At 41.7% G+C, this 13193-nt stretch overlaps 1 protein-coding gene across 1 annotated transcript in view; it reads left to right on the forward strand.

The window, feature by feature from the left end:
* LOC122786352 (receptor-type tyrosine-protein phosphatase U-like) overlaps positions 1 to 13193 on the forward strand; it is a 153111-nt gene that overhangs the window by 50132 nt on the left and 89786 nt on the right. Inside the window, exon 2 of the mRNA XM_044052602.1 lies at positions 7844 to 8115. Coding sequence (XP_043908537.1) covers positions 7852 to 8115 — 264 coding nt within the window. The 5' untranslated portion in view covers positions 7844 to 7851. The remainder of the gene's footprint in view (positions 1 to 7843; positions 8116 to 13193) is intronic.

A 13193-nucleotide genomic window follows, 5' to 3' on the forward strand; every position in this document is an offset into this window, starting at 1 on the left:
ATGAAAACATTTTTAATTGTCTATGTTTGTTTCAATTAAAGACAGTTAAACATCACACTTGGAATTATCTTCAGCATGTCAATTGCTAACACCAGCGTTGGTTTTTCTGTTTCAGTTTGAATCCAGTTTTTATTCATTGGTGAAAGTGTCAGTAGATTTATTTTAGACTTAACGTTTTCTCATGGTGAAAAAGGGCAAACAAACTAAAAATAAATTAGTATTGTTTGAAAGATACGATGAAAAGTCACATTTTAAGGAATCAGGACGTAGCACAGGTGGCAGGTCATCACAGTGTAAATCACATCATGTGAATTAAACAGGCAACAGTTGGCGGTCAGACAGGCAAACTCAAAATACACTGAGGGAGATGAGGAGACGGAAGCATGAGGAAACTCCCGGGGACAGAACAGAGACACGAGGAAACACTGGGGAGATGAACAGATGGACTGACAAAGAAGACTAAACGCACCAGGGAGGCTGCTGGGATAATTAGACATGAAGAAAATTGGATATGGCAAGAAAAAGAGACAGGAAGTCAAACAACCAACAGGAGATATCAGAGGAATACAAGTCCAAAAAGAATCACTTCAAAAAGGTGCAGATCATGATGAGATGAGATTCTCGAGGACAAGAATGCTGCGTTCCATTTACACTGGAACTCGGAACTGTGAGTGACATCACGACAAGACGGAAATGCAAACGTATCTTAGCCAGTTAGCCAGTGTTAGCAATGTCAGTTGATAGTAATGCTCTACATCAGGGGTCTCAAACTGGCGGCCCGGGGGCCACATGTGGCCCTCCAAACAATATCAAGTTGTAACGAGTCATTTCTGTATGTTTTTATTTTTAAATTAATAGATTAAATGAATACATATTTGATCAGCTGAGCCTTTGTTTAGTGGCTAAAATCAGTTTTTTTGTAACAATACTGAACTAGATGCACAGTAAACAGTGTAATGTACGCTAACATAACCATAACAATTTAAATGTATTTATATGGTGCTTTTCTACACTTTTTACTATTCATCCAACGTGTAGTGCATTTTTTCTATCACTCCTCTTTCATAGCCATCGGGCGCGGCATGGGGCTGTGTGTCTTGCCTAAGGACACATCAGCATGGAGACGAGCAGAGTTGGAAATCACACAAAACAAACTCCCAGTTGAAAGACGACCTTCTCCATCACTGAGCCACCGTCGCACCACATCAAAGAAAGTCAACAACACAACAGACTTTTATTTCAGTGCGCCTGTCGTGGCTTTAAACGTAACCTTGCACAGATGTTCTCCAGAGCCAAATCCTACAGATCAATATCTTACAGGACCAATATTCATATTTCATCATTTTAATTGTGCAGCACTGGCTTTTATAGAGCTGATCAGAATCCAATTCTTGTTTTACTGGACTTGGCCTTGTTGTGTTGTTACGCTAAAGCTCTCCAGTGCAGCGTGAAGCTGCATGAGCCAGAGATGATTACATGTCTGTATGTCTGTGAATTATATTGGAGCAGTGCGAGTGACACTGAAGACACGGCTGTAAAAAGACACTTGTTCACTCAGCTCTCACGCTAATAAGGCGAGCAAGTCAGGGTATAAAACACTCAGCTGCAGCTTTTAAGTTTTAATTGCTCGATGCTTTTTAGATCCTACAAATGCAGCAGAGTGAGACGTCTTCTTTCCAGTGGACATTCTCACAAATGAACTGTCACTTGTGAAGAATGGAATCTTATAAACCTTATATTTTTGTACCGTGAACCACAGTATCTGCATCAGGGAGCTCATTTGAAATCACCAACTCTAACATGGGATTCCAAGATGGCTGGCACCATAGAAACAACAGCCATCGACTATTAGTTTAGTATTCGTCGCAGCCCATGCACGCAAAATGATTTTATCGGTTAATTGAGAAAGAAACTGTCAAATGAAACAGTATTCTATCTCTTCTTCTCTGAAGAATTATATTTGAAATTCAACAAAGATACATACGGTGTAATATTTGCACGTTTCTAGATCAGTGAAAAGAAAAGTCATTTCCCATCATTCATAGAGGCATTGCATGTCGACGTCATGATGACCCCATTTCATCACAGCACGTTGTGGGTCAAAACCAGGAGGAAGTGTCATCAGCAGTGATTGCTCTTTCAACCGCTGTGAGGAAGTCTGGAGGTTTTGCTGGTCGGGGAAATTCTTTACTCGAGTTACTTAATAGGATGAGTGTTGAGAAAACTGGATTACCCGAGCTGAGGCGACTGTCTCCACCCCCTCACTCGTCCCACTGCGGTCCTGTCATGAGTACAGCTGGAGACCCATACACCAACAATGAGCTCTTGTAGCTGAAGAAAAAGCAATTTAGCCACAGAGCTCCCTCGAGAAGTTCCACATCAAAGCAGCAGCAGCAGCAGCAGCAGTGGTAGTCATCAGCAGCAGCAGTGGCAGCAGCAGCAGCAGCTAGTGGTAGTCATCAGGCTGGTGGGGGAGAGATGTGATGGTGGGAACTATGCCACAGCCTGTCCAGCTTCTCCTGAGAGCAGGTGAGGAAGACAGAAGCATTAGTGCAGTCCAAGAATATGGCTGGATCTCAGTGGACAGCAGCTGCTTGTTATCACAGGATGTTTCTGGCACACTGACATCGCTCCCATGCCTCTGGGGAAGGGAGAGATGGAGCCCATGCAAGGAAGGGAATGAACATGCTTTGGAAATCTCTTTATATCCAGGCTGTCCATGGAGTGGACCTGGCTTTGACCTACTCATCGTTGTTTTGACAGGATGTCTAGATATATTGTTGAAGTCTGATCCATAGGTGATTAAAAACGGTTTTGGGCGTGCGACACACAAGCACACTAATAATGACATATTATTAAATGTATTGTTACAGCATTGGCAGTTGGTTCAGATGCTGAAATAGCACATTTTCCACCAAAGGTTCCACTGTGTTGTGTCTAGTCTGACCTTTTCAACTATGAAGCTGTTAACAACACATCTGTGCTGATCCATTTCAAGACATAATTCTCATGCTGGGTAACAATTATTCTTCTCCCAAGAAGAAGAAAATAAACAGCAACACAACACGACTCTGTCTGTTAAAGTGAAGCAAGTGATTTGTAGGATTTTTGAAATGAATGTCCAGTGATTTTGACCAGTATGGTCCCTACATGCATACAGTAGGATGAGGGTATACGACGGACAGAGAGAGGACCCCCCCGCCCCTGTTCTGACCTTTTATTTCCAAGTCTGAAAACAAACCAGAGCATTTCACTCAGGTCTCACTTGATGCATCTCATGCTGAAAGGTTGACATTGATTTATCCAGCTTTAAATGTAGGGTTTGAAGTCAAATTCAGAGTATCGACACACATTAAACCAGACTTCCAGTCATTCATTCATTCATTCATTCAGTCATTCATTCATCTTCGACTGCTTTATTCTCCACATGAGGGTTGTGGGAGGTACTGGTGCCAATCCCAGTTGACACACAGGGACTTGTGCAGCAGGAGTCGGTGATATGGTCAAAAAAATAATGTCTTCATATCTTTCACAATAATGCTAATTAGTCAGTATCCTTTAAGTTTTAATTATATGTTGCTTTAGCGTAACCACACGCAGCTAACCTGTGCTGCAGGGTGGATGCCAGCCAGACATCATGTGGTCATGTGACACTGAATGGAGTGTGTGGAGTTTCAGGGTGTGTTTTTGTGAAGTCATTTAAATAGAATAGAATACAAGACAATAGAATTATTGTCATAGGTACAATGAATTTGTGCAAAATATTAACAAGAAAACAAACGACACAAAGGACATGAACAATATAATAGAGAACAGGATGCACCGTTAGAGTGCAAATATGAATATACATACAAATAGAAATAAACACTGATGAGAAATTCTGAATAAATTAAACTTAAACAGTGGTACACAGACATGGCAGGAGGAGCCAGTACTGTGTGTGTGTGTGTGTGAGTGTTTACTCAACAATCACAATATCATCTCAGACAATATATCATGCCCACTTCAATGCAACAGTATCACAGGTGAGAGAATGATGTCGGTCCACAGCAACACCCCGAATGTCATCGCTAAACCGAAAAGAGGAATTGCATCTAGATGCATCGCTGTCGGGAGGTTGCAGCAGCAGCAGCAGCAGCAAGCATTAGAAGTAGTGCCATTTCTGAGGGTCCGTGAATGCATCTCTTAGCCACTCTTCTAAATTCAATTCTTCCACCAGATAATCATGCATGTGTTAAAAGGAGTCTCTGTTGTCACAGGCTGATTTTCCAAAGACTAGACTACAGGAGATCCAGTAGTCTTGTTCTCTTTCATATGAATTGATTCATAAAAATAAAAGAAATATCATACGATTGAGCCCATATGATACCAATAAATGACTGACTATCATTTATTGGTTCCGTTTTCAGTTTTTCAAATCCCTGCGTCTGATATCAAAAAAGGAAAAGTAGTTAAATCCAGTGTCATCTGTAAAACCCAAAATATGATGTGGATGCTTCACTAAACACAGTCTCTGTGCTGCACTGAGCGAGGTCCTCCATCACTGTCATGTGACAATGATGTGAACGAGAGCTGCTAATGCTTTCCATGCAGTTGTTGGTGCATTGGACTGAATATACTGTAACTGGGTGGTTAATGCTTAAGCACAAATGTATTATTGACAGATGCGTTGTTTAAAACAGGTTAAAGGCTGTGATATTGGTACAGCATGGTTTCTTATGAGGCGGACGGGTCCCATTTGTCTGGGATCCATAGAAACAAGCTTGCCTGAGTCATGGGGAAATGACTTAATAACACAAAGTACACTTAGTATAATTGAATTCATTTCACGTTTGCCTTTGCCTAAATAAATAGCTGCACTCACAGGAAGATTAACTTTCATACCGAGCTGAGTTTGTTATCGACACATTACGCACGCCTCGGATGTGCCATATACTCGATGAAAATGAGTCCACACATCACCTGCAAATGAAATACCTTCACTTATGTTTATCTCTGATGCTTTAGTTCTTGGGCTTTTCTTGCAAAGACGACGGCAAATGTATGAATTAGCTCATAATGCTTATTAGGTTCGTCTGCGTTCTAGACAATTCGACTTGGTGGATGCAAGAGATTCGGGAGATAGGAGAAAAAGTCGAGGTATTAAATGAAGAAGATGAAGAAAAAAGAGGAATGATGGTGGAGAGAGGAGAGGAGAAGCCACTTCTCACTCTTGGGAAGGTCAGTGAGCAGGATTTGGCTGTGTGTCAGCTCTGGGACCTGTAAACTGTGTGTGAGTGTGTCCTGCATGTCAGTGTGTGAGTATTACAGCCATCTCTCTGGTTTAAGCATTCCCTTGGTTGCCATTATGGCCTAATAACCATGCCAGTATGATTAATGCAGGAGGCCGAGCTCTGATTGCACCCTCGCTCAGCTACAGCTCCTAGGTAACTACACGGCCCACAATCCCGCTGTCTTTGCTCCCCCGCCCCGGCCGCGTCGGGCCGCTGCCATGCAGCACTGGATGTGAAGGTTATACATGCACTTAGCTCGGGTTTGTCCTCGTTTTCGGCAGCAGTTTGACGCGAGATCAAAAGTAAACTGTGTGGTCCTCAAGGCCACTCGCTGCTGGCGGCCTCAGCCTTTCTTTTTATATCAACCAGTTATTACATAACAGTCAAGTCCCAGCTTCTGTTCTTCAAACACTTCTGATCAACAGTGTTGAAGTCTTCAACAAAGCTGTGTACATGTATATCATGTGACCATTCAGGTGATGGACGGGTCTAAATGCTGAGTGAAACTGATATGTGATGTGAAAAGTGCTGCATGTTCTGTATAAAAGGGAGTGAATGGGTGAATGGCAAAAGTGTAGTTTAAAGCACTTTGACTGGTCATCAAGACGAGAAGATTGCTGTATTAATGCAGAGAATTTCTCATTTACTGTGAGAGGTTCTTAAATGAGTCTGTGAACATTTTTCTGCTCCATCCATTAAAACTACAATTTTGAAACATATTACCTATAATAATATGCTTTGCAGTACAATGCGTCATGAATGCATGTTCATTTTCAAAATGAAATAAATTCATCCTCAAATGATTCCAAGGTAAATACACAAAAGTGCCACAATCAGACACAACCAGCAGTCACACATAAACAACATCAGACCAGCAACACAACTAATAAATAAATACAGATTCCATATTTATTAAATACAGAATAAATATGGAATCACGTTTAAGATCTAAGATGATCTCTTCCCCTGATGGCAGCAACATGAGGATGATTCTGATGATAGTGTGTGTGTGTGTGTGTGTGTGTGTGATTAACAGATTTGTTAAAACTGTGAAGCTTGTGATGAACACACATCAGCTGACGTTCCTCTTTACAAACAGCATCCACTTCAGTAGAAATGATGACTTGCTGGTGTGAGGAAACTTCTTCTCTGGAGTCTGTTGCAGTAGCTGTGGTTCAGGAAGTTGGACATCACGAGGAATATCCGGTGTTTTAGTTCAGTGAGTGGTGCCACGTACTCACAGCTACACTCCAGTGATGGATGGATCATGAAACCTGCTCAGACCTGTAGCTCCAAGGCCGCTGTAACACAAGGAGATTGTGTGGATGGACATCTAATGGTGGCAAACCTTCCTGTTTATTTCCCCCTTCTCTCTCATGGCCTGAGGATCTTTGCTCTTCTGACGACGACTCTGTGAACCAAAGTCCAAAATGAAAGCACAAGCTGAGGCAGTGCTGCCAGACTGATGGAAAGGCTCCTTTAAAGTAGGAAACTGGGAGAAGCAGACAAATAGCCAGAGAGGATTGCACAGATATTCTGGATAACAACCTTGAACCTGTCAAATGTGGCATGCGGACGCATTTTCGGGATTTAAAAATAAAAAAGAAAGCTCTTCAGAAGACGAAAACTTTCATGACATGTCTATCCAGGGCTGAGGTCCAAAGACCTGGATGTTGATGTGTGTGGATATTTTTTTCTATTGCAGGTTACTGAACTGGCTTCTCTGTGTGAAGTTCACTGTATGTAGGTGTTCCATCTATGAAAAAGGTCTATTCAGTACTATGTTTTCACCAATCAATATAAGCAGTCTGATAAATCTTAAGTTGTATAAGAATTTGAAAACCATCCATCAGAGATGAAAGTGAAGTGTTCCATCCACAGAAGCTATAATCTGAGCTCCTGCAGTCGACCTGCAGCGTCTACCACCTGAAACATGTGGAGCGACGAGATTCTCATTCCTGCTCACGTTTCCATTTCTCCTATAACATCAACAAATGTTGTCTTTAAAATGATCAAATCTAACAAATACGGATTAACAGCGAGTTAAAAATCACATCGTGAATTTAGAAATGGTCGGAAGAAACGACAAAAGTTCAGCTCTGAAAGACAAACTGTCACTTAGCCGCACAATAGAACGTTTAAATCCACTGAGCTCAGTCACATCCGCACGTTCTCCAGCTAAACATGTTCACTCTCGTTGTCACACATTGACGCAGACACCCCGAGTAGCATGTGCTGAGTAGCCTGTCTTGCTTTGTTGGACGTTGGACAATGTCTTTGCGTTTTCTTTGCACTTGACCTTCAGTGGACGTTGATGTGCAGCTTTTTTGTTCATTATTTGAAATGGACAGAGACAGGTGTGCCTGGTTCTGGAAGGCAGGTCATCTTTTGATTATTGGGGGGGAAGAAGTAGGTCAACCTGGTCTCTGTGCTCTCTCTGTGCAATAAGCTTTGAACCTCCATCATCCAGATGAAGCTGTGACAGTTTGAACAGTAAAATGAGGAACGTCTGAACTGAAGCCCTTTAACCTGTTCTTTAACCTGTTCTTTAACCTGTTCTTCTCCTGCAGGGTCCTTCATGATGGTCAATTCCTCACAGCACTTCGGGGGTCAGCGGGCACAACTGCTTCTGCTCCCGCTCAGCGAGAATGACACCCACTGCATCCAGTTCAGCTACTTCCTGTACAGCCGCGACGGTCACAGCCCTGGGGACCTGCAGGTTTACATCCGGGTCAACGGGGGCCCCAAGGGCAGTGCTGTGTGGAACATCTCAGGTTCCCAGGGACGCCAGTGGCACCAGGTGGAGCTTGCCGTCAGCACTTTCTGGCCCAGTGAATATCAGGTGAGGGTCTCTGCACTGATGGTAGTAACCACCAGGCTTCATCTGTTCTATTATGTTTTCATTTGAAATGAGCGTTTCTGTGCGGTCCAGCAGAGGGCACAGTGAGCAGAGCTTGCCTACGTCTTGAGTTACACGAAACATTTATATCATAAAAAACGTTTGGGTTTTTGGTATGACCAGTATGAACTGGTACACAAGAATTATCATTATTATTGTTATTGTTATTGTTATTGTTATTGTTATTGTTATTATTATTATTGTTATTATCATTATCATTATTATCATCATCATCATCATTATTTTTTTTTATTAATATTATTATTATTATTATTATTATAATCATCATCATCATCATCATCATTATTATTATTAATATTTTTAAGTAATATTATTATTATTATTATAATCATCATCATTATTATTATTAATATTATTATTATTACTATTATTAATATTATCAGTATTATTATCGTCATCATCATTATTATTATTATTATTATTATTATTATTATTATTATTATTATTATTATTATTATAATTATTATTATTATTATCATTATTATTTTAAATGTACAGCCCTGGCGTCCACACAGAAGTAATCTGCATCAATAACAATACCTGAAATTACAAATACATTATGACACACTGAGTAAAGTCTTTTGCAAAGAGAGCTTGGCAATAATTCAGCGATAATGTATACTGTGACATATTTTCTATATGGAGTTTAGAGTGAGTTTATAAATTACACATTTTCTTTAATGTGTAATGAGCAAACATCCACGTCTTCTCACTCAGTCCTGACTATTGCTGCTTTTCCATTAGACAGTTCTAGCACTACTCGGCTCTACTCGACTCGGTTTGGGTATCATAGTGCGCACACACACACACACACACACACACACACACACACACACACAGCTGCACAAAACTGCCATGATGTCGCTTTCTACACGATGTCCAGAGTCTGCGCCTCGATGACGGACAGCAGCCATGTATGCTTACTGTAACACTCTTACTTTTAAAAAACAAAAAAACTGGCGGGTTTGATTCTTGTGTTGGACGTCGTGCTAATGGGACAAAATGTATATATATATATACATATATATACATATATATATACATATATATGTATATGTATATATATATATATATATATATATATATATATATATATATATATATATATATATATATATATATATATATATATATATATATATATATATATACATATATACATATATACAATTTTATTAATCACAGACTGATCACAGATCACAGGCTCATGCAATTCTGTGGAGAAAATACAAACTCATTCTGCAGATTTTGAAAAATTTCACATCGCAAATCAAAGGCACTCGAAATTCTTCCTAGAAATTCATCTTCTGAAAGAAAATGGTCCTGCAGCTTTGAGAATAGCCCAGCAATCAGCCAGAAATTGGAGTGCTGTGGCTTTAAGTCTTTTTTTAGCAATCCTGACAAAGAGAATGTGTGAAAAATGTGAACCAAAAACCACAAATCATTTCCCATATCAGAACAAATGTCCCAGCGTAGAACTATTGTGCTAATTTCCAGGATATTGGCTCGACCCTGACAAACATATCAACCTCCACCTTGTTGAAAAGGTGATGGCTGCCACACGGCGACACACTAAATCACTGTGTTTGAAGAGTGGAATGTTGGACGGCTGTGTTTATTAGCAGGGTTATTAGCATTCACAGCATATGCATGGGCTAATTGCTGCAGACGTGTATATCACAGTGGCTCAATAGACATATAATTACAGTGGGCAAGTGTTTATGTTGTATCTTTATTTATTAGTCCATTTACCTACGTACTGCAATGTAATCAATAGCTGTGTTTGATGTCTGTATCGTTGATGCTGCATTATTAGCACTCTGTGTAGCTTCTGTGAGACGCTGATGACTGGATGCAGCCCTGTCTCACCTCATTACGGCCGATAATTTATCCCCTCGCGCTCCTTCTCTTTCCACTAAAGCCTTCCACCCCCCCAGCTCCCCCCGCCCCATCCCCAAAAGGCGTTAATGAGACAGCAATGACTGGTGCGAGGGACTGTGGGAACGCGGATCCACCAAAACAGTCAATTGACCTCAATTCCACGCGACCCTCGGTGCAGGGGAGCGGGCCAGGTGTTTGATTCCGTAACCTTGGCGCACTCTGGGCCCTATCTCAATAAATCAAGAGCCAGTTAATGAGATTAGAGGGCTGCACAGATCAATAATGACAGCCTGCACTTTACCATCCTCGGCTCTCCCGTCCCGCACGATTCTCACAAACAGCCAAACTGATTTAAAGTAATGATTTTCTTCTCCTCTCTGTGGATGTTCGAAGTTTAAGAGAGGGACGAGGAGGCGTAGGTGGAGGCAGGAGATGTCAGTGGAGTGAGACAGGTCCAAGATGGTGAGTTTGCTCAGTGCTTGCATACGCAATGTAATCTACCATTCAGGTGATGTATGTCCACGTCGGTTGATGGATGAGAAGCATGTGGACACGGAACAGATGGGATTATTTGTCTGATAAACCCGCATGGATGAGAGAAGAGGCTTAAACAGAAGAAGTGAGTCTATCTGCCGTGTGAAGAGCGACAGGGTTAGTGAACCCAGCGGTGAGGCTCAGGGTCTCTTTCAAGTGTTTGCCCTCACCCATGTTCTGCCACAGGATCACTCCCCGACTCCACAACTCCCACTGATATGACTCGGAGCCTAGGGCAGGGCCCAGAGGGCTCCCTGCATCCATCCAGCCTTGTCCAGCAGTGCCAGGCTACAGATCAGCCCCTGCAGGCCACAGAGAGGACATGTGTGTGTTTGTGGGTAGCAGCTGGAGTCGCTGGTGGTTAGAGATTTAAATCAAATAAAAACTAAAAGATCTAGTATTCAGTGAGCATCTGCACTCCCTCAGGAAAATCCAACTGTGACTGAGATGTTCTGGCCTGTGATCAGAGGTGTGTGTCAAAGAAAGTATTTCTCCATCCCAGATGTCTGCCGTTGATCGTCCACGCGAGCCTGAGACGACTCTGCCAGAGTTTAGGTTTCACTCTGCGCGTCGAGCAAGGACGCCGTTTTGACCGACGACAGGATCTTCTAAAGCGGGAACCAATCACAAGCCCCTGGCACACTAGAGGCGGGCTTAGCGCAATGACAGAGAAACATTACATGTCATTTATCCAAAGCGACTTACAATAAGTGCATTTAAGTAAGAATGTTTGTAAACATCCAACATGGCGGCCGCTGAAGAGCAGCTGTGTTTTATTTGAAGTTGTTCGACACCATCACTGGTAACCATGGTTTACGATCACTTCATGATCATTGAACATGTGCTTATAGATGACAACAACCTGTCAAACTGCATTTCCAAGCAACTGCGCAATAGAATATACCAAAGTTTTTGCATATGGGTCAACTTTGCCATTAAAGTGTCTCTGAGGTGATTTAGCACTCCACTACCATCAGGTTCAGGGGAATCACAGGAGACACTTTTATTAATGGTGCAGAGGCTTCGAAATCTGGACCTAAATCCCCATAAATCACCCTGTATATCTCCTCCTTACACTGTCCTTACGTCATTTATGTGATCATCTCGTCCCTGAAACTCTATGCTGCCAATTTGTAAGTGAGTCTTTGATTTAAACGTGCGTCCTTCAGATAATGTATAGTATATATATGTCATCACCAGGGATTACTGCTCCTGTTTGGGACAGTACCCTGGATTAAGCAGGACACCAGACTAACAGAATAACAGCGTGGGAATCTCAGAGTACGTCACGCTGCCATAACATATGCAATACTAATAAAATCACAATGGTATAGCGATACTTTTTATTTTTATTCACAACCTAGAGAACAAAGGTCATAAAGTCTATGTTGGACATGGATGGAACGTCTCTTAGCACATTTTCTCCACCGTTGTCCTGCTGTAAACTCCCTCTTCTTCACTCATTCATTTGCAGCTGCATGCAGCTTCTGTTTTTCCTCTCCACTCATCTGTGTTTCATTCCAGTGATTGCGTCCCTGCGCCGCGCGCGGGGAGGGAGTGTGTACGGAGAATGGACAGCCAGCTGGAGGGCTCTTTGTTTTTTTTTTTTGATTTTTATCCATCATTTACATATTATAACACTTGAGTTGGTCGGAGGTTATCAGGGTTTAGTTTCTTTTAGGGACACAGTGGGCTGGTCCGGGATCTCCAACCCTTTTCTTTTGTTCACTTTGTTTTGAAATGATGAGTTTTTTTGTGAATAAGAACAACTTGTGGCGTCCATGTGTGTTTCTGTATATGTGGATTGTCTGAGGGAAGCTGTAACAGCCGCCATGAGGGAACATGAAGTAACGACGCATGGAGAATAAAACTGGCAAAGGCTGTTTACTTTAGAGCGCCTAAAAATGTTAATATTCTCTCTGGCATATCGATTATTGAATTTTGGATGTGGAAGGATGACAATATAAATCAGTATTTTGACCCACTCCTACTAACTAATACTAATACTAATACTAATATTGCCAGTAACAGCAAACAATCCACCAGTGTTGTTACTCTAACCCACAGATACCCACAGAGACGACGTTCAACACTAATATCAACATTATTCTTTATACGTTGATGACCCACTTTAAAGGTTCGGTGAGATTTCGGAGGGAAAGTTCTGTCTCCCGGTTCTTCTTCGCCCTGCATCGTGAGGACGACAGGCTCCGTTGCCAGATGTCATATATTTCAATGTTTTACTGCCACAATGCCAATTTGGATCAATGGTGTCAGCCTCGTTCCAGCTGAAGAAATCAATTAACAGAACATTGTTGCAATTGTTGGACGACGGCGCGTAGGTCGTTAAATTAATTAAGGTCTTGGTGAGGATTGATGGCGCCCATGCATCAATTAAGAGCTTTACTCTGAGCGCGCGTGCATAAATAACTTGGGCGGCGCTGTAATGAAAAAAGATAAAGCTGAAAATATTTGTTATGGTGGAATCTCATTTCCAATGCAATCCCTTTTAATGCGACTGCTCGTGATTTTATGTATTCACTCTGAGGCCTCCCGGGACACAGTATGGATTTTGTTACTCCACA

Source organism: Solea senegalensis, linkage group LG20 (assembly GCF_019176455.1).
Source record: "Solea senegalensis isolate Sse05_10M linkage group LG20, IFAPA_SoseM_1, whole genome shotgun sequence".
NCBI lineage: Eukaryota > Metazoa > Chordata > Actinopteri > Pleuronectiformes > Soleidae > Solea > Solea senegalensis.